Raw genomic sequence first — 20,312 nt, 5'->3', positions numbered from 1 at the left:
TTATGGATTACATAGATATTGAAAATGTATATAGGACAGGAATATGGTGCACCATATATAAAGGTCACCTATGGTCCCCATGGTAACGTTCGTCGTGCGGTGTATCCTAATAAAGACGCGCTTTCGTATATCCGTTTACGCGTCACGATTAACAATTAAATCTCGTCAAAGGCATACCAAACGATCGTATAAATGTGAGAGAAGGACGCGTATGCGTACATACAGAGATAGACATGTGTACGTGTATGGGTGGGTATGTATATATGTATATATACGTAGAAAGGAAAGTAGTTGCATTCGAGCATCGTTGTTCTCCACGTGTACACACAGGTGTTTCTCTATCACGTTCTAATTATTTTCAAACTAACGGACGATACGAGAACGTGATCGACACGTTGTATTTGAAAAAGAAAAGAAAAGAAAAAAGGAAGAAAATTATCCAAAAGGAAAAAAAAAAGGAAAAAGAACACTTTTCATTTTCCGATACAAACACTTTTCCACGATCGTGTTCTCAACGTTAGAATTAAATTTCTTGAATAAATTATTCGAGACAATGAACTCCCGTTCAAATGGAATTCCATTCGCACGTGTATTATATTCTTTGAGAATTTTCATTGGAAATTTTGATAGATAGAAAAAGGGAGAGAGAGAGAGAGAGAGAGAGAGAGAGAGAGAGAGAGAGAGAGAGAGAGAGAGAGAGAGAGAGAGAGAGAGAGAGAGAGAGAGAGAGAGAAAAGAGATACATACAAAGAGTTTATATCGTCAAAGGAAATAGCTATTCTCTTTCGTGATCTCGATAGGAAAAGAAAAGAAAAGGGGGAAAAAAAAAAAAGAAAAAGAAAAAAAAAACACACGTTAATTCGAGGCACGCACAGTCGAATTACAAGTCTACTCTCATAAACGTAACGCATGCGTTTTCCTTTTATGTGTTTTAAAACACACGTATTCGTTCTCACGTTTTCGCTGTTGTAAGGACAAAGGCCAGATTTCTCGTTTGCGAACGAAAACGAAAGTCCACTTATAAAGCAAACGGATTACCAAATAGATAATTCTATTTGTTTTATATATAACAAACATATAGATGTTTAAATGGATTCGATTGTCGATTTTGTACGATTTGCTATTAGAAAAAATGAAAAAGAAAAAAAAAAAAAAAAAAAAAAAAAAAAAAAGAGATAGAAGAGAACTAGAGGAAAAGGGAAAAATAATTTTCATAGTGAAAATCGATGATATAGTAATTCTCTTTAAAATCAAGATCAACGGCATGATTTTTGTCCTATCGTAATACGTCTTTCAGATTATCAATAGTAAAACTAATTCGATCTTTTTCAACGTGATTGTTGTTACGCGTATTTCCGGCGGAAACTCTCACCCTAAAAATTATTCGAGCGTGATGATCCGTCGGATTCGCGTGATCGATAGGAACCAATCGATCGGCATCAAGACATCAATCTCTTTCTCTTTCAATCTTTTTGCCTCTCTCTCTCTCTCTCTCTCTCTCTCTGTCGATATATCGAAATATTCGAATTTATTCCAAACGAATAAAATCATAATTACTCTTAAATATTTAATGATACATTGAAATGAATATCTTCAAAATGAAGATTATTATGAGAACGGTACGACGTAAGAATAAAAAAAAATAATAAAAAAAGAAAAAGAAAAAAAAAGAAAAGAAACGATCATCGATCGGATCAAGAGCGTTGATTGGATCGAGGGAGGCGATTCATTTTTTAATGAATATTTATGATTCCGCGAGTATGTTCCCATTTTAAATATAACTCGAAATTTACATTATCGATCGATCGACTAGTCCTATTTGATCTCACCTTAAAAAATGATATCGATGATCTTCAACTTTGACTCTGATTCTCTCTCTCTCTCTCTCTCTCTCTCTCTCTCTTTTCTCATTATTATTATAAATTCTTTGCTGACGACTATCAGATTCTATCGTCATATAGTCATAGTCAATTGGTATTCCATTCGCATTTTATCATCGTCGTCGTCGTCGTCGTCGTCGTCGTCGTCGTTAACACCAATGAAAGAATTGACCCTTCCGCCTGACCTAGATCATTATCTCTATCGATTTCCCTATTTTTAACGGACAACGACGACCTGTCACGCCAATGAACTTGTACCTGTGAAAGAAATGAAAATAGTACCATATTTATTGAACATTGTTTTCGTAAATAATATAACAATCGTGCTTTAACAAGAGTTTTAGATATTTTTAGATAATTTTATTTTTTTTTCTTTTCTCTTCTTTTTCTTCCTTTTTTTTTTTTTTTTTTTAGATAATCTTTCGATTAATCTTTTATTTACACGATATAGTGATCTATTTTCTGTAAGATGATATAGAGGAGCCATGTTATCGTACTGATTTCAGATTTTCGATTCCTCTTTTTTTTTTTTTCCTTTTCACGAAAAAGAGATAGAAAAAGAAAGGAAGAAAAAGAGAGAGAGAGAAGAAAAGCATAAAAGCTCACCACTCGGAAATGATTTTTTTCGTGACATAAATTCCTTCCTTGTCTCGCACCATCGCATGTCCACCGCTTACTTTGATTCTCTCTCTCTCTCTCTCTCTCTCTCTCTCTCTTTCTTTCTCTTTGTCTTTCTCCTTCTTTTTCTTTATCCTTTTTCTTCTTTCTACTTTTTTACGTTCTCTACCTTTTTTGTCTGGACTTTTTGAATTCGCGAAGCAGCCGCTCACGGTTTAGACTCGCTTTTTGTATTCTCCAGGTAAATTACTTGGATGAGAATAATAAGAGGGTAGTAGAGTAGTAGTAGCAAAATAATGTATACGACAAGGAAAGGGAAAAAGAAAATATGAAAAGAAGCTTTTTCTTCATTTAGAAACGATTTCTTCTTTCGCGGCACTCTCGTCGCTTTTCTTTGTTTATTTCTTTCTTTCTTTCTTTTTTTTTTTTTTTTTTCTTTTTTGTTCCTTCCTTTTTTCCTTCTTTTTTTCCTACCTAACCTCGATTTTCATGCAATTATAATAATATTTAAAAGCGTGGTGGGGATTTCGGTTGGGGTGGGACTAGGGGTAGGATTGGCTGAGAGTTCTTGTAAATAAAAAAAAACAAAATAAAATAAAAAATAAAAAGAAAAGACAAGAGAAGAAAAGAAAAAGAAAAACAACAATTATTCTTAATATTCATGCTTATAAACGAGATACAGCTTGATAATTCGAGAAGAATTTTTACGAGGAGAATTTTCAAACGAATTTACGAAATAAGGAAAGGTTTTGAATTAGTTATGAATTTTTTTTTTCTTTTTTTTTTTTTTTTTTTTTTTTTTTTCTTGTTTTACATCCTCACATAGTAAAAGGCAAATTGATTGCGCTAGAATAAAACGAACGCGTTTTTCATTAATCTTTGCCCTCGATTATTATACGGGAATACGATTTGCAATTCTAAAATGAGGCATATAGTAAAAATAACATCTACGGTTTATCTCGAAAACTCGATAATTAACGTTTCACATTTACACCAAATTTTTCTCAATTTATAGAGTTTCTTTTTTTATTTTTTTTATTTTTTTTTTTTTTTTTTTGAATTTGTAAACTTCGTCATTTCTAAGGTCGTTTAAATTATGACTTCCATAATGTTTCCATAAATCGTTTTATATTCCTTCTTTCATACATACATACATATATTATCGATCTTTTTTCGTTCTATCTATTAGCTTATCAAACATTAGATATAACGTTAGTGGCAACGCTAGATCGACGACGACGACGACGTGTCCGTCTAATTAACGATGTTTTCTGAACGTATAGAAAGAACGATTATCGCATGAACGTGTTTACCAACGACGAAGAAGATATAAAAGGAGTATAAGTGAGTGAACGTGTGCGAGTGAGTGGGAAGGAGAAACGAAAAAGTCTTTTCTTTTTTTTTTCTCTTTTTTTTTTCTCGTTTTCCTTTAAATTAAAAACGAAAATCGAACAAAGGAGGACAATAAGATATTGATTTTTTTTTTTTTTTTTTTTTTTTTTTTTTTTTTTTTTTCTGGACAATCTTTAAAACGGACAAACGTATAACGTCGTTGGATTTGTTTAATGGAAATCAAATGATCGGGAATTCGAAAGACAAGGAAAGACATGCATCGAATAAGGACGATCATAAGGATAAGTTGGATCGTAATCAACAGCAAGAACATCAACGAGTCCAAGAATATCGAGGGAAGGAAATAGCGACTTATAACGATCGTCAATTTTCCTTCCTTCCATCCATCCGTTCATTCATTCATCCATATCCATATCCATCCAAAAAATCCTCTTCCTTTTTCGTTACGATAAATCAATCGGTAATAGAAGGTTTGAAAAGGGAAAAATCTTGATAAAGATAAAAAGAGAAGACAGAGAAAGAAGAAGGAAGGAAGGAAGGAAGGAAGGAAGGAAGGAAGGAAGTAAGAAAGAAAAAGAATAAAAGATTAAAAGAAAATATGAGAAACGGCGGCCAACCGCAACAGACGGCAGTAATGGCGCCACCACATTTGAACGGTTCGGCGCAATTTATATCCGGTGGTTATGTCGGTTATCTTCCCCGACAGTCCTGGGGCCAGTTTCAACCCTCTCAACAACAACAACAACAACAGCAGCAGCAGCAGCAACAACAACAACAACATCACCACCACCACCACCAACAACAACAACATTCGAGAAACGGAGGAAGACCTTTGTCGCATCCACCACCGCCTCCGCCACCCTCTAGAAGAGAGAGTCAAAGAGCCTGCGGTAATGGTCCCGCCAATACGAAGAACCCCTCTAATCCGCATTCCAGGGGCGGAACGCATCGTAGCACCACCCCCTCGGTAAGTCTCTTCCCTCTTGTGTCACCGACTCGAAGAAAACCCTGGGCCATTTTGCCCCCTCCTCCTTTTGTCACCTGCCTCTTCGCCCCCCCCTCCAATCTTCGCCCTCCTCACCCTTCACCCCCATCACCATTTCTCATTGTCAGTCTTTTACTTTTCTCTCTTTCTCTCCTTTTTTTTTCTTTTTTTTTTTTGTTTTTTCTTTCTTTCTTCAATACCCCTCTTATTTCTTTGTCGAGTCTCAGTATTATCATTTTTATTATTATTTTTTGTTTCTCTCTGTCTGTCCTTTTCTTTTTCCTCTCTCATTCTTCTGCTTTTTATTCTCATTCTTCTTCACCCTTTTCTTTCTTCCCTTTTCTTTTTTTTTTTCGAAGTATTGTCTCTTAACTGTCGAATCTACGCCGATGAATTTCAATGGAATATCGATTTTTCTTCGAAAATCGTAGGTATATATATATATGTATATATATGTGCGTGTGTGTAAAATTGTTTCTATATTATATCGACGATAATAAATCGTTTAATTAAAAGGACGATGTTATTCCCTTTAAAATGATGCTTTTTTCTTTATGTCTTTACGAGCAACCATTGCGGAGATATTGCCGACGAAATATTGTTCATTCATAATTCGTATTACTGTACGTAGTATACAACATCTGTGCGTAATAGTAGTAGGTAGTAGTAGTAGTAGTAGTAGTAGTAGTAGTAGTAGTAATGGTAGACCGTAGTAGCGAACAAAAAAAAAAAAGAAGAATAAAACATTGTCTGTCGCTTGAGGCCCGTCTCTGAAATGTAATTTCCAAGAATTTATACATGCCTTTAAGGTCAATGTATTTTTCCAAGAAATTATATAGGTCAATGGGTATTTAAAAAAAAAAAAAAAAAAACTCACACTTATTTTTACCAACATCGAAATATCTTCGGAATTAAAAGTCGTAAAGACTTCGAATAAAAAGGAGAAAGGAAAGGCGAAGCAAAAAGAAAGAAAGAAAGAAAGAAAGAAAAACCATTTTGTAGAGTAAAATATTTTTTTTTTTTTGGCTATATTTTATTAACAAAATGTATAACGAATTGTTATAAACAATTTTTTTTTTTTTTTTTTTTTTTTTTTTTTTCTTTTTAGAATTCGTACTCGTAGAAATTCATATGAAGTTAAAATAATTACTAGTATCATATATGTGTAATATTATTGAATATATTTATTAATTATATTACTCCTTTCATTTTTTTCTTCTTCTTTTTCTATTAGAACAGAAATGTATACGATAAAGAATTTTAATCTAATCTCGTATAAGTATGTTAACACGTTGAATACAAGATACAATCGTCCAGATATGTTATTTAATCATTATATAACAATTTGTTATAAGTAATTTTTTTCTTCATTCTTTTTTTTTTTTTTTTTTTTCTTTTCTTTTTCTATGAAAACATTCAAAAACTATATGCGATAAAGAACTAATCTAATCTAATACAATATTAACTTGTCGAATGTAATGTAAAACATTCTTCTTATTATTATCATCATTATCATCATCATCATCATCATCATCATCATCATCATGATCATGTTTTTTTCTTTATCTCTTTATTTTATTTACTCTTCAACGAGGAAAAAAAAAAAACTCGAATTTCTTATTCACGATAGTATCGTTCGAATAGTACGAAAAGCCTTTCGCGACATCTCCTTTCCATTGAACTGCAATTAGAATTCAAGATATCAAGCGTATAACCTGTAGAGCTCTAAGTACGAATGCGTACGAATGTACACACACACACACGCACATACACACACACACACACACACACACACACACACACACACACGTACGTACGTACGTGTATGTGTTTGCACGGATACATAGAAGAAGTATCGCCTCGATCGTCGAGCTCTCGACGAAACTGGTATCGGTGCTTGGAAAGAAAAAAGAAAAAGAGAGACAGAAAGAGAGTGAAGAAGGGAGGGAAGAGGAAGAGGAGGAGGAGGAGGAGGAGGAGGAGGAGGAGGGTTGGCGAGGAGGGAGGTAAGGGAGGATAGTTGGGTGAGCCAGAGAAGAAAGAGAAAGGTAACGCGAGAGTGGAATCCTCCTCCTGGTGCGCCTCTTAAGTATCTAGAAAAGCACGTCGTAGAATACCTTATGAGGCTTAAAACCATCTACGAAGGAATGTCACAAAATCTAACGTGTGTCTCATAAAAGAGAACAACAAGACAACAACGGCAGAATGCAACAAGCCCAACAGGATCATCCCGACTACAATGGTCAAGAGAACGACCACAAGAACGACCAAGAGAACGATCGTTCTTTTCTTTTTTTTTCCCCCCTTTTTTTTCTCTTTTTTTTTTTTTTACCTTCTTCTTTCTCTTTCTCTTGTGCGTGCCAACGCTAACGAGCCTTTTGTATCCAACAAATCTTTTTCCTCAAGATTTCCCTTATTTTTCTTACTTTTCTTGTTTGTTTGTTGGTTGTTTGTCTGTTTGTATGTTCTTTTTTTCTTCTCTCTCTCTCTCTCTCTCTCTCTCTCTCTCTCTCTCTCTCTCTCTCTCTCTCTCTCTCTCTCTCTCTCTCTCTCTCTCACTTAAGTAAAACCAAATTACATTCCATTCGTTATTAGACGAGAAATAGAGACCGATCACCGTAATTCTTTTTCCTTCGTTAATTGTTGGTTATTTGTGTAAGAAAATTAATATAGAAAAATAATAGTAATAATAATATAAAATATGAAATTAAAAAAGAAAAAAAGGAAAAAAAAAAAAATTAAAGAAAAGAAAAGAAAACGCTCACGATAGGAAAGTAGGGCAACAACCGTTGTAACCTCGTTGTACGTATGATACACGTTAAGTGTCGTTAAAGTAACGGGGTTTAATATGTTTCATTTCGACATAGTATGTATGTATGTATGTATGTATGTATGTATGTATGTATGTATGTATATATGCATATATGTATATATGTTAGAACCTACGCGTGTTAAGTTTCCAACAAAATTTTACATTCGTTTTGGAGAGCTTGTTCTATATATTATATATATTTCGATTATTTATTTATTTATTTATTTATTTATTTATTTATTTATTTATTTATTGTATAGAGTCCGAATTTAGTCGGATTATTATGTTTAAGGAAAAAACAAAAAAGTGAAAACGACAGGAAAAAAAATCTTTGCTTTTTCCTATGATCCATTTCGTCGACGCGAAGAAATTTTTACAAATATAAATGAAAAATAATGAGGAAATGTTGATTTAGAAAAAAAAAAAAAAAAAAAAAAAGAAAAAAAAAAGAATCTATTAACAATTTTTTTTCTTTTCTTTTTCTTTTTTTTTTTTTTTCACATTACGTTCTACTTTCTCATAGAAACTTGTTATTATATTTCAACGTTATTCCTCTATTGTTGTTTAGATATAAATAAGATATTCACCGTTATCACGTTTTATTTCTCTCAGAGTTATGGAATAGTTATCCAAGGTAAAAAAAAAAAAAAAAAAAAAAAAAAAAAGAAAAAAGAAAAGAGAAAAGAGAGAGAAAAAAGTTTAGCTATGTCAAACTATTCTGCGTGTTTATTCGACAAAAGAAAAAAAAAAAAAGAAAAAAAAAAGGAAGCTAGACGGTAAATATGATATTCCCGTTGGATTTCGCGTATCCATTGCTACCTCGTATCCGTTCTCTATCTATCGTACCACGATTTAAAAACTTTCAATTGACATCGCGACGGAAAGCACTCGAAACGCGCGAGTAAAATGTACCAGCTCAGAATTCTATAACGATGTACGAAGTATCTTATCGCTTTTCGACGTCGATTCCCCCCTCTCCTCCCAACTTCTATCCTTTAATATCAGTGACGAGTAAATTTACTTTTTGCTCGTAACTAAAATTTTATATTCAATAAAATTCCAAAAGAGGTCTCATCGAATATTTATTATAAATTGATATTTAATGTCAATATCGTGTATTCAATTTAAAAATTTGTTAATCCGAAAATTTATTATTATTTATTAATCAAAAAAATTTTAATACACATGGTTTATTAAATGGCATTGATTATTTTTATCTACATATTTATATGTATATATTAAATGGGTTTTCTTTTTTTCTCTCTTTTCTCTTTCTATCTTTTTCCTTTATATATATATGTATATTTTTTTTTTATTCTTAATTTGATTTACTTTCTATTAATATATACAAAGATAATATCTACTCGCATATATATTTTTAAATCGAAAGAAATTGAATAACTGTGTTTATCATTTTAATTAATGAAATATTTCACTTTAATTAATGAAATGCAAAGCTGCTGTTAGCCGCAAGTCCAACTATTGGAGAGTCCGCAGAGTCTCTTTGGTTGCCTGCCCATCACTGCTTTATATCATTGTGTGTGTATTTCGTTCTAACGACATTCTTTCTCCCTAACGTTATTCGATATTCCTGCTTTTTTTTTTTTATTTATTTTTTTTCTTTTTCTTTATCTTTCTTTTTTTTTTTACACGCGTTCTCTTTATACTCATCGCGCCGCGCTAAAAAAGCATCAAGTGATAACAAACGATAACTTTTGTTATCGTTTATTTGTAAACGTTTCTTTTCATTTTCTTTTTTTTTTTTTAATTTTTTTTTCTTCTTTTTTTTGGTTTTTTTTTTTTTTTTTTTCCTTTGTATTCTCTCCTCGCCGAAGAAAAAGTGACAAAATATATCATTTAATCCCCATCGTGACTTAGAATAATATTTGCAACTGCGAAAAGTAACGGCTTTGTACGACTCGACGAATAATAAATTTCGAAGGACACGCGAAATTATTTTCGTGCGACCTTAGGATGGCGCCAGATGAAAATAAAACTATCGGAGGTATGCGGAATAAAAGAAAATTTATTTTATTTTATTTCCCAATACTAACGCTCATAGACTTATCGGATACTCATCATTTCTCTCTCATAATTTAGAATAACAATTCTATTCAAATAAACAATCGTTCGAAAAATAATTTCTATCTGGTTTTTTATCGTTCGCAAACATTTTCTTTTTTTTTCTCTTTTTTTTTTTTTTACGATTATTATTCATCCTCAAGATTTATCTTATCCCTCTACGTCGTAGTATCGTGCACGTTATTCTCGTTCATTCTTTTTATAATCCTTTTCTCTTTGAGAATTTCGAACGTTATCTATAAAAAAAAAAAGAAAAAAAAAAAATTAAAAAAAAAATCGTCTGAAAGAAATAACTCTTCTATTCAGAATTTTTTTCTTTTTTTTTTTTTTTTTAAATCTATTCTTTCGTTCAGACTGTAATCGGTCGATTAAAATTATTATTTCTTATTCTTCTCGATTAGAATTTCGATTGTTGTGTGTGTATTATGTCGTGATAAGAATCGTGATTAAAAAAAAAAAAAAATTCTTTTATTTTTTTTTTTTTCTTTTTTAAACATCGAAGGTATGCCGGACGATACGTAATTTTCTTTTTTTTTTCTTTTTTTCTTTTTGTTTTCTTTTTTTTTCTGACATCGAACTATCCTCTTTGATGACGTTCGTTGTAAACGGATACGAACAAAAAGAAGTTGAAGTTGGTAGAAGAAGAAGAAGAAGAAGAAGAAGAAGAAGAAGCAGCAAATGAAGGAGAAAGAAAGGAAAAACAAAACAAAAAAAAAAAAGAAAAGAAGAAGAAGAAAAGAAGGAAGGGGAAGGAAAGAGGGACCAGAGTTTCTAGGTTTAAAGCGTCGCGCATACATTGGCCCTCCTAACCTCAAGGAGAGTCTCGGTGGTAATCCAAGACGGGTGATTTTAGAAAGTGGTTTTGGTATCGCCTTACTCGTACCATCCGATCGAACATACGAGATCTATATCTTCGAGTAAAAGAAAAAGCTCTCGATTCGATTACAGGCTCTAATGTTCGAGGATATCACCGTTCCACCTCGACCCCCGCCCCCCTCTTCCTCGTTAACTTCATTACGATTAAAGAAACATTTGATGACAATAATAGTCATCGTTCGAATTGTTCCAACGATCGATACAATTGTTTATTAAAATTCGTTCGATTTATTGTTTCAAGATCAATACTATTGTATGATCCTCGTAAAGATCATTGAAATGACGCGGGGTATTTTTCTTTTTTATTATTATTATTATTATTTTTTTTTTTCTTTTTTTTTTCTTTTTTTTTTTTTTCCTTTTCTTTCCTTCTTGTAACCCATTACCCATGGAGAAAATTATAATCAATAAAAATCATTTGATGGGCTACCTCTCAAAGGGTATTCATATTTAAATAAAATCTATTACCCTGTTTAGCAGCTATGTCGCATAGAGACAAAAGCAATAATTTTTGTAGCTTAGTATCACTTTGATGTAGAAAGGAAATACCGGTGTAACAGGATTCTACGTGGACCGTAAGATCTCTTCGAGCATTCTCTGTTCCTTTTTCTTTTCTTTTTTTTTTTCTTTTTTTCCTCCTCCTTCTCTTATTTCTCCTTCTTCTCGTCTCCTTTCTTCGACACGGTATCGGCCAATGCGATTGCGAAGGTTGACTCTCTTTCTATAGTTGTTTTTCTTTCTTTCTTTTTTTTTTTTTTTCGTTTTTTATTTTCTTTTCTCTCTTTCTCCTTCTCTTTTTATTCCTATAGATAAAAATGTTGTTCGACCTTTAACGGAGGTCGAAAACGGAAGTCCGAAGGATGCTTTCAATTTCTTTGTCTTTCCCTTTCTTCTTTTTTCTTTTTCTTTCTCTCTCTTTTTTTTTCTTTTTTTTTTTTTTTTTTCTAACAAGGGAAAATTTTTTCTAACATCCGATCTCACTTATATTTCGTTTATTATGTATTAGAAAATATAAAAGTTCAAACCAAATGAAATCGATCATATATGAAATATTTTTATTATATATATTATTTAAACATATTCATATAAATAGATTTATATGCGTCACTATTTCACTATAAATTTCATGTCGTCAAATATCTCCAATTGTATTGTAAATAAATGTATCAAATAAAAAGTTAATAGGTTTCGAGGAGTGAAATGTAATATTTATTGAGTCTATCTCATAAGGCTTGGTGATTGTTTTTATAGTACTGGTCTACGTTTTTTTTTTTTTTTTTTTTTTTTAATGGAAATCGATGTTTCAAAAAAAGTAAAGAACCGACGTTTTAAATGTAACAAAAGTTGTAGAGAATATCCAATAGGAATTCAATCGAGACAATTTACATTTTCATCGCCATTTCATTCAATTTTAAAGATAATAATTATAATACGATAAAACACTTGTTATTATTAATTTTATCGTCCTACTATTATACTATTATATTATTATACTATATTATTATGTTATAGGTATATTATTATAATATATATTGTAATAGTATAACTATTATCGCCTATTATTCAACGAAATATCAATGAGATGGTAAATTAGATGCTAGTTGATTTAAAATATTAATCGCTAATTAAAAATATTGTTGCTTCCTTCATAACCGCCGTTCTTCAAAAAAAAAAAAAAAAAAAAAAGAAAAAAAAACTACTACTAATAAATATTACATTTCCTTTTTGAAAAAAAAATTCTAACAGCTCGCATTAGAAATATTTATATATAATAACAATAAAATCAATGATATTTGATCGTATCGTTTAAAATGAATCATGTGTGAAATTAAATATATATATATATATGTATGTATGTATGTATTTGTATATGTATATACCATTTGGATTTTTTTTTTTCTTTCACATATTAAAACAAATTAAATTTTATAAAAAAACACTCAACTCACCTTCCATCAAAAACTCATTTTAGACGCATGCATGCGCAACGAAAATACCGCCTAATACATTTAATCGTAACTTAATAAAAGAATACGATACATACGTAATAATCCGATCTCGGGACTCAAGGATCTTCCAATCGAGGTGGAACGTTCTCATTCGCTCGTACCAACGAGGGTCGACCTCGAACGTCAACTCGGACTTTCGATGTTGTTGTTCAAATTATCGAGTTTTCCTCTGGCATCTACGTGGAGATGTTATTTATTTATAAAAAAAAAAAAAGAAAAAAAAAAGAAGTATTTAATTTCATATTGATAATGAAAATTATTTTATTATCGCATAATAAAACAACTTATTCTGGAATTTTGCTAAGATAAAATCTTTAATGTCGTTCCATCTCTTGAAAGATGATGCGTCACCACTCGACCACAGAATTATGTACGTGATCGTCGTTGCATTCTCTAGATGATAGTCTCTATTGTATATACGGCATACATAAGTAAATAGGAATGGGTGTGTACCGTGCATAACTCGAATATATAAGTATTATTATACATGGAATAATTCTGTTAACCATTATAACGTAGTACCATACCGAAAATATTATAATTTTCTTATCGATCGTATTAAATATTTTTGAATGAATCTTTTCTTTTCTTTTTTCCTTTTTTTTTTTTTTGCTTCTTTCTTTTTCTACGTGTTTTTTGTTTGTTTGTTTTCTCTCTGTTTGAAATTTCTCTCTCTCTCTCTCTCTCTTTCTCTCTCTGCCTCTCTTCAATGCCAACTCAAGTATGTCGATTATCTCGTCGGAAATCGAATCGGCAATCGATAAATATAACAGAACTTTTATTGAACGTAACTTCAAAATGAATTTTTCAGATCGTTGAACGTGAACGAACGAGATCACATTTCTAATTTAACAGTCGGTTAAATAATTCGTGTTAAACCAAAATCTTTAACAATTTGTAAATCGTTGATTACGTAAACTAAGTACTTACTTAGGATAGTTAGTAGCTTGTGTTTTGAATATCGTCGTACGATTAAGCGATCGGATAAGTCGAATTAGTGAACATTCGATGGTCACGAGTAACGACGTCGTTTATCTTTATTTCTCCTTTCTCTCTCTCTCTCTCTCTCTCTCTCTCTCTCTCTCTCTCTCTCTCTCTTTCTCTCTTTCTCTCTTTCTCTTTAGAAAATCTTTTTTTGTTTTCTTTTTTTCTCCTTTTTTTTTTCTTCTTTTTTTTTCCGTATCAATTCACAGAAATATTTAAACGATAATGAGAAACGTTAATAGCACTAAGTTGTATTCATTTGTAATTCGAATAAATTGCGAATGTTTCAGCGCGACCTGTTTCTCAATTACTTCCTTTGCCTGTTTTGCTGTAGTTAATTGATAAAGAGAGTGAGAGAGAGAGAGGGTGTGTGTGTGTGTGGTTGATGCTTCTACATGGAATATATATATATATATATGTGTGTATGTATGTATGTGTGTGTATGTATAAGTTAGAACGCTTTAGGCGTAAGTGTTACGCGTAATCGAGTCATTCGATGATATCGATATCGCTATCTCCTCGTTGTCACGTGTACGAGAGTAAATATTTTTCAATTTTATAATCGAACGATGATTCATTAATGTTTTCCTATTCATTACTCGTACGATTAACGAATGTAATCTTTTTCGCGATATTTTAAACGATATATTATCGTTTTATTATTAATGTTATGTCCTATAATGATATTTTTTAATATTCATAATAACTATGAATAACATAGGATCGTATGTAATATTTAAAATTATTTGATATCGCATATATATACATATATATGTATATATATATATTATACAAATATTAACTTAACAATATGCGTGTAGTAAGTAATATGTATTTACATAGTAATTTAAGTTTATTTCCAATAGTTCGTATCTTATTATAAAGTAAATTAACGAACAGAGTATATTTATATATACATATATATATATATATATATATATATATATATATATATATATTACAATATTACATTTTAAGTTATTTTAGAAATTTAATTAATATACGATCGAATGAGTTTGATCGAAATGAAATTTCTTTTAAGCTCTTCGAACATCTACATATATACATACATATATACTTAAATAATAACGTTTACACGTTCAGTTTAGATAAAAGAGAGAGAGAGAGAGAGAGAGAGAGAGAGAGAAAAAAAAAGGAAAAAAAAATCATACACGATTTTTAATTAGGCAATCACTTTTGAGCAACAGGCCATTTAATGAAGTCCCATTTCGTGAATGTAATAAAACGCATTCCATGGAAGAAACGTTTTTTGGAGAAAAACTTGAAACGAACGAGCTATAAATCTATCTCGCGCAACCGTTATTAAGAGGAGTAGAGGTTGGGAGGGTGGAAAAGGGTAGGTACATTACGAGGCTCGATCTCTAATGCTTTTGCGGTGGCCATCGTGCGAAAGTGTCGAGTAACTAAACGTTCGTACAATGTTCGCCGAGGGTCATTTCGATTTAATTAAATGAATATTCATATGTACGAAATTACGTATTTCGTTCGTGGCATTCAATGAAAAAGTAAGAAAAGAAACGAAGTCTTTCTCCTCCCCTTTCTACCCACCGCTCCCCTTTCGCGGCTCCTAGTCTCCACGCCTCTCCTTTGGCCACTGAAAAAAAAAAAAAAAAAAAGAAAAAAAAAAAAAGAGGAAGAGAAAGTATGAAGATACTTACGACGCGATTGCGATTAAAATTTGCGAAAATAAATCTTCTTGCGTACTTAATGACCCCTTTCGTTGCTTCGATAGAATTTATGTTTATTACCGTAAGTCGTATCTCTTTTGATTTAATTTCTTTTCTTTCTTTTTTTTTTTTTTCCTTCTCTTTTTCTCTTCTCAACGAATATATACGTGTTATTATCTCTATTTTCGTTTTTTTTTTTTTTTTTTTTGTACGCCCGAGCGCGCGTATGCGTGTGTCTGTATGTGTGTGTGTATATGTATGTGTTGCGAGAAAATAATAACAGGGACGCGTCTATTCGGAGAGATAAATGTCAAATTGATATTCTTATATCTTTATATACTTCGGGGGGTTTCTTTTTTTTTTTTTTTTTTTTTTTTTGATATCTTTATACAATTAAAAATTAATTAATGTTGAATGCTATAAATCAATTTATTTATTTATTTATTTATTTCCTCTTTTCTTCTTTTAAGCCAAAAATCAAAGTTCATGTTAAATGTTAAATACATATTCCTCTTCCTCTTCTTCTTCTTCTTCTTCTCATATTTTTATAATATCACTTCTTTATCGGTCGTTAATTCGTACGAAGGAGAATGTTAAAAAAAAAAAAAAAAAACGCGTGATACCTAAATACACGTCCGTCGAATTACTTTCGAAATTTTGAGAAATTGAAAATTGATAGTACGAGTCTCTTAGTTACGATAACTAACGCGTCGTCGGATCGTTCGATCAAATTTTCTTGTCACGATCGTACTCCTTTCTTTAGAAAAGTGCGAGGATTTGTTTCTCGAATGAATTCAATTATCGTTTCTCTTCTCTATTTCTTTTATTTTCCTTGTTTTTTTTTTTTTGTTTCTTTTTTCTTTTTGTTTCTTCTTATCTTTCTTTTTTTTTTTTTTTCTTTTCTCTAATAGTAGCTCGATAGCTTTCGCCTCGTCGAAAGTTTCTCTCTCTCTCTCTCTCTCTCTCTTTCTCTGTATATATATATATATATATGTATATGTATATGTATAGATATATATTTACATATGTATATATATATAAGAACTACTCACGTAATCGTTGAACGTAAATTGAATTACTATTAATGAACTTGTTAACAATTAACGTGCTGCTTGGGAAAAAAAAAAAAAAGATAGAAAGAAAAAAAAGAGAAAACGTTGGAGAATATCGATGTAAAAAGAAAGAAAGAAAGTAAAGAAAAAAAAAAAAAAAAAAGAAAGAACAAAAAGAAAAAGAAATCGAAGAAAATAATAGAAAAATAAGAATTTCATTTTCCCTTGGATTAACGATCATCGGTCGATTTGATTCATAGACTCAATTTCCTTTTCTCGTCTGAACTTTCTCTAGATATAAATTGAAGGTCGCTGATCTTTTCGTTTTCTTAGAACGATATGAACCATTTTACGGGTCACCGATCCTGTAAACTTATCACGAAACTATCGTAATTCATTTCGAACGCTTTTATACGTAACTTTTTTGTCCAGAGTTGTTGCTACGATTTATTTTTCTCGATTTATATCGATGTATACGATAAATAATGTGACAATGAAAACCATATCAGAATATCTTTCCGATTTTTTTCAATATTTTTCGTTCGTCGATCGATCGAACATACATTATTATTTATTTTATTTTATTTTATTTTATTTTATTTTATTTATTTATTTATTTATTTATTTATTCACTATCAGAATATTCAGCACCTTTACTCGATTGTATTGTACTTCGTTATCGGAATTGTTGACTTTGCCAATTGCTACTCAAAATTCTTGGTTGCACGCGTCTAAACATATCGCTAGCAATTCCGTATCGTCCAAACACTGTTGTTCTACGTGCTTCGAACGCAAAATAGTGTAGTTGTATAGAAGGTTTAACAAGGTATCCGCACTACAGATTTTGCTAATTCGATCTACGTGTACCATCGTGTTCGCGTCGTATAATTCTAAGTGTTAAAGATCGCGAAGATCCGAGAGAACTTTCGTTAATGAATACTTTCCTCTCTTTTTGTTTTTTCTTTCTTTCTTTCTTTCTTTTTTTTTTTTTTTTCCAGATCCATTAATCGCTCCTTCGACAAATATTTCAAAATAATATAAATCGTATGTATGCTTATCGTGCACATTTCTAACGTTATAATATTATTTCACATAAATTTTCATTTATTATTTCAATAATGTTCTTTGCTCGTTGGACAGATTTTTTGTTTTATTTTTGTTTTCTTAATTATTTATTTTCTTTCCTATTACGAGATTAAAATAACACGTATCATTCGATTTGACAGATAATTAGAAGAGAGAGAGAGAGAGAGAGAGAGAGAGAGAGAGAGAGAGAGAGAGAGAGAGAGAGAGAGAGAGAGAAAATTGTTATTACCATTCATCGATTTTTTTGATCTGTTCTTTATTCCCATTGTATATATTAATAAATATAATATTATTTCTATGAATAAGATTATATTGAAATCGTTCTCGCTAAACTTCTATTTACTTTTGACAGTTAATGGATTGAAAACGCGTAGGACATATAGGAAAGTTTTCGAGTTCATAGTCAAAATAGAATCCCCGTCGACTGTTACGAAACTACTATCTTCGGCGTAATAAGGAAGTTGGCAAGTTCATTTTCAAAGAGAGAGAGAGAGTCGAACAAAGACACATAGATATAGATATCCGTTAGAACGTGTCTTCGTTGAAAGTAGTCGATGTTACTGCTTTCGAATTTGTTGAAGGAAAAACGAAGATGAGTTAAAACTCTTCAACAAATCTGACATTTCCATAATTAAAGTATACCGATTTGATATTAAATTCATTGCCATATTGTTGACACCTGAAAGCAAATCAAATTATCATAAGAGGAAGATATTCTATCTTCTTTCTTTTTTCTTTTTCTTTTTCTTTTCTTTTTCTTTTTTTTTTTTTTTCTAATTACAAGATACGACCAGTCAAGTCATTGAGCGATTGATTTTAAATAAATTACGATTTTATTAATCGTACGGCCAGAATATATTTATCGATTAAATTCAATTGAGACATATTGCATTCTTTCGATGCATTTCTTTTTTTGCTTTTTCTTCTTTTTTTTTTTTTTTTCTTTTCTTTTTTTTTGTTTTTTTCACAGACAAAATTAAGATAATACTTAATTTTTTATTTATTTGTTCGACGTTGAAAGAATAGATTAAAAAAAAAAAAAAAAAGAAAAAAGAGAGAGAGAGAGAGATAAAAAGCATCTTAAACTGATTACATACGGTTTTAGTACGATAAAAGAAACTTGAGGGGAATCGTCTAGCCGATCCTAAACGAAATTGTATTATTCTGTGTTTGCCTGTATTATTCGCGCCCACCTGCGTCAGTATAATAGATATATACACACACATACATATGCACACATACATTCAGAGACACGCATATATGTGCATTCGTACGTACATAAGAATCGTACATAAGAATCTGTATTTTTATGTGAGTTAGTGCGAAAACAAGTAACTTGTTCATCGAGTTACTACTTGCATTTGCGAGGTCACATAGAATCTAATTAACCCAAACTAAAATGGAGTTAGAGTCGGTGTCGTTGTCGAAATAGAGATGCTGCGACCAAAACATCGGACGAAGCTTTTAGTACAAGAAAATAAGCTGTCTCTCTCTCTCTCTCTCTCTCTCTCTCTCTCTCTCTCTCTCACTCTTTCTCATTAATTTTGCACTCCATTATCTGTCACGGACACCACTCTTGAGACGGCTCGTTAATATTTTTCTTTCTTACTCCTTTCCATTTCTTCGCGAAGGATGTTAAGATTAAAGTAGAATTATTATAACCAAGGACGGTGCACTAAGAAAGTCATATAAATCTATATATATATATATATATTTCTTTTCTCTTTTTTTTTTTTTTTTTGTATTCCTGAGATTCGAATAAAAAATAATCAATGTACGCGTATAAATATACATACAATAGAATGTCTGTAAAATACAGATTCATTCTATTATAATCATATCGACAAAATAGAAATGAAATAGAAATATTTTCGTAATAAATTCTTGAGCGAAGGAAGCCATTAACTATTATCAGTCGTCATTATCTATAGATAGAAAAAAAAAAAGAAAAAAAAAGAAAAAAAAACTAATCTTCCTTAGCAATGATACGTTCTTCTATATGTACTTGTATGGCTTAAGGATTGAACGTAAAACTCTACTTACATTACATACATACATATACACACACACACACACATATATATACATATATATATATATATATATATATATACACGTATATATGTTTTACAGTCAATTTTCCTACTAATATACTTGGTTAAATTTAACAATACATACGGTAAATAGCAAGAGAATAATGCAAGAATTCCATGATAGAGGTATACAGAAATAAAGGTATATATATATATATATATATATATATATATATATATATATATATATATATGCGTTGATGATGGTGCTCGAGAACGTACAGCTATATCCCTGGTACTCTTCAAGTTGGTTAGAGCAGCTCCGGTACTTTAACCACCCACGTACATACATATATGCATATATAGATATATACATGCATACGTGACGACGTATTCTCTGTGTCGCTGACACCCGCTAATTATAATTTGTGTCGCGAGTTTCACCGAGCCGTAGTACGTTAAAGAGTAATAGGGTAAAAGAGGGGTGAGTGAGAGAGGAAGGGACCCGGCAACTCTCGACTACTTCGCGAAATATGCATCGACGAGTGTACCGCTGCCGCCGCCTCCTTATTTTCTTCTTCCTCTTCTTGTTCTTCTTCTCCTCTTCCTTCCTTCCTTCCTCCTCCTCCTCCTTCTCCTCCTCCTCCTCCTTCTTCTTCTTCTACTCCTTCATCTCCGCCTCTGCTTCTGTCTCCGTCTCTGCCTCCGCCTCCGCCTCCGCCTCCTACTCGTCTTTCTTTCATCTTTGACATTAAGGTCCGCATCGACCCTAACGGAAGATCCTTCTTTTCGAATCGTTTTTTTTTTTTTTTTTTTTTTTTTTTTTTTTTTTTTTTTATAATTCTTGACGAGCA

At 31.4% G+C, this 20,312-nt stretch overlaps 1 protein-coding gene across 7 annotated transcripts in view; it reads left to right on the top strand.

The window, feature by feature from the left end:
* LOC124422102 (serine/threonine-protein kinase 26) overlaps positions 1-20,312 on the top strand; it is a 104,589-nt gene that overhangs the window by 64,913 nt on the left and 19,364 nt on the right. Inside the window, exon 1 of one of the 7 annotated variants that reach the window (XM_046958097.1) lies at positions 4,094-4,818. The exons of the other annotated variants lie outside the window; for them this stretch is intronic. Coding sequence (XP_046814053.1) covers positions 4,450-4,818 — 369 coding nt within the window. The 5' untranslated portion in view covers positions 4,094-4,449. Of the gene's footprint in view, positions 1-4,093; positions 4,819-20,312 lie in introns of those variants that run through there. 7 annotated transcript variants of the gene reach the window in all.

This window comes from Vespa crabro, chromosome 2 (genome assembly GCF_910589235.1).
Source record: "Vespa crabro chromosome 2, iyVesCrab1.2, whole genome shotgun sequence".
Classification (NCBI taxonomy): domain Eukaryota; kingdom Metazoa; phylum Arthropoda; class Insecta; order Hymenoptera; family Vespidae; genus Vespa; species Vespa crabro.
Note: the sequence above shows the minus strand (reverse complement) of the source record. Positions and strands in the feature narration are given on the sequence as shown.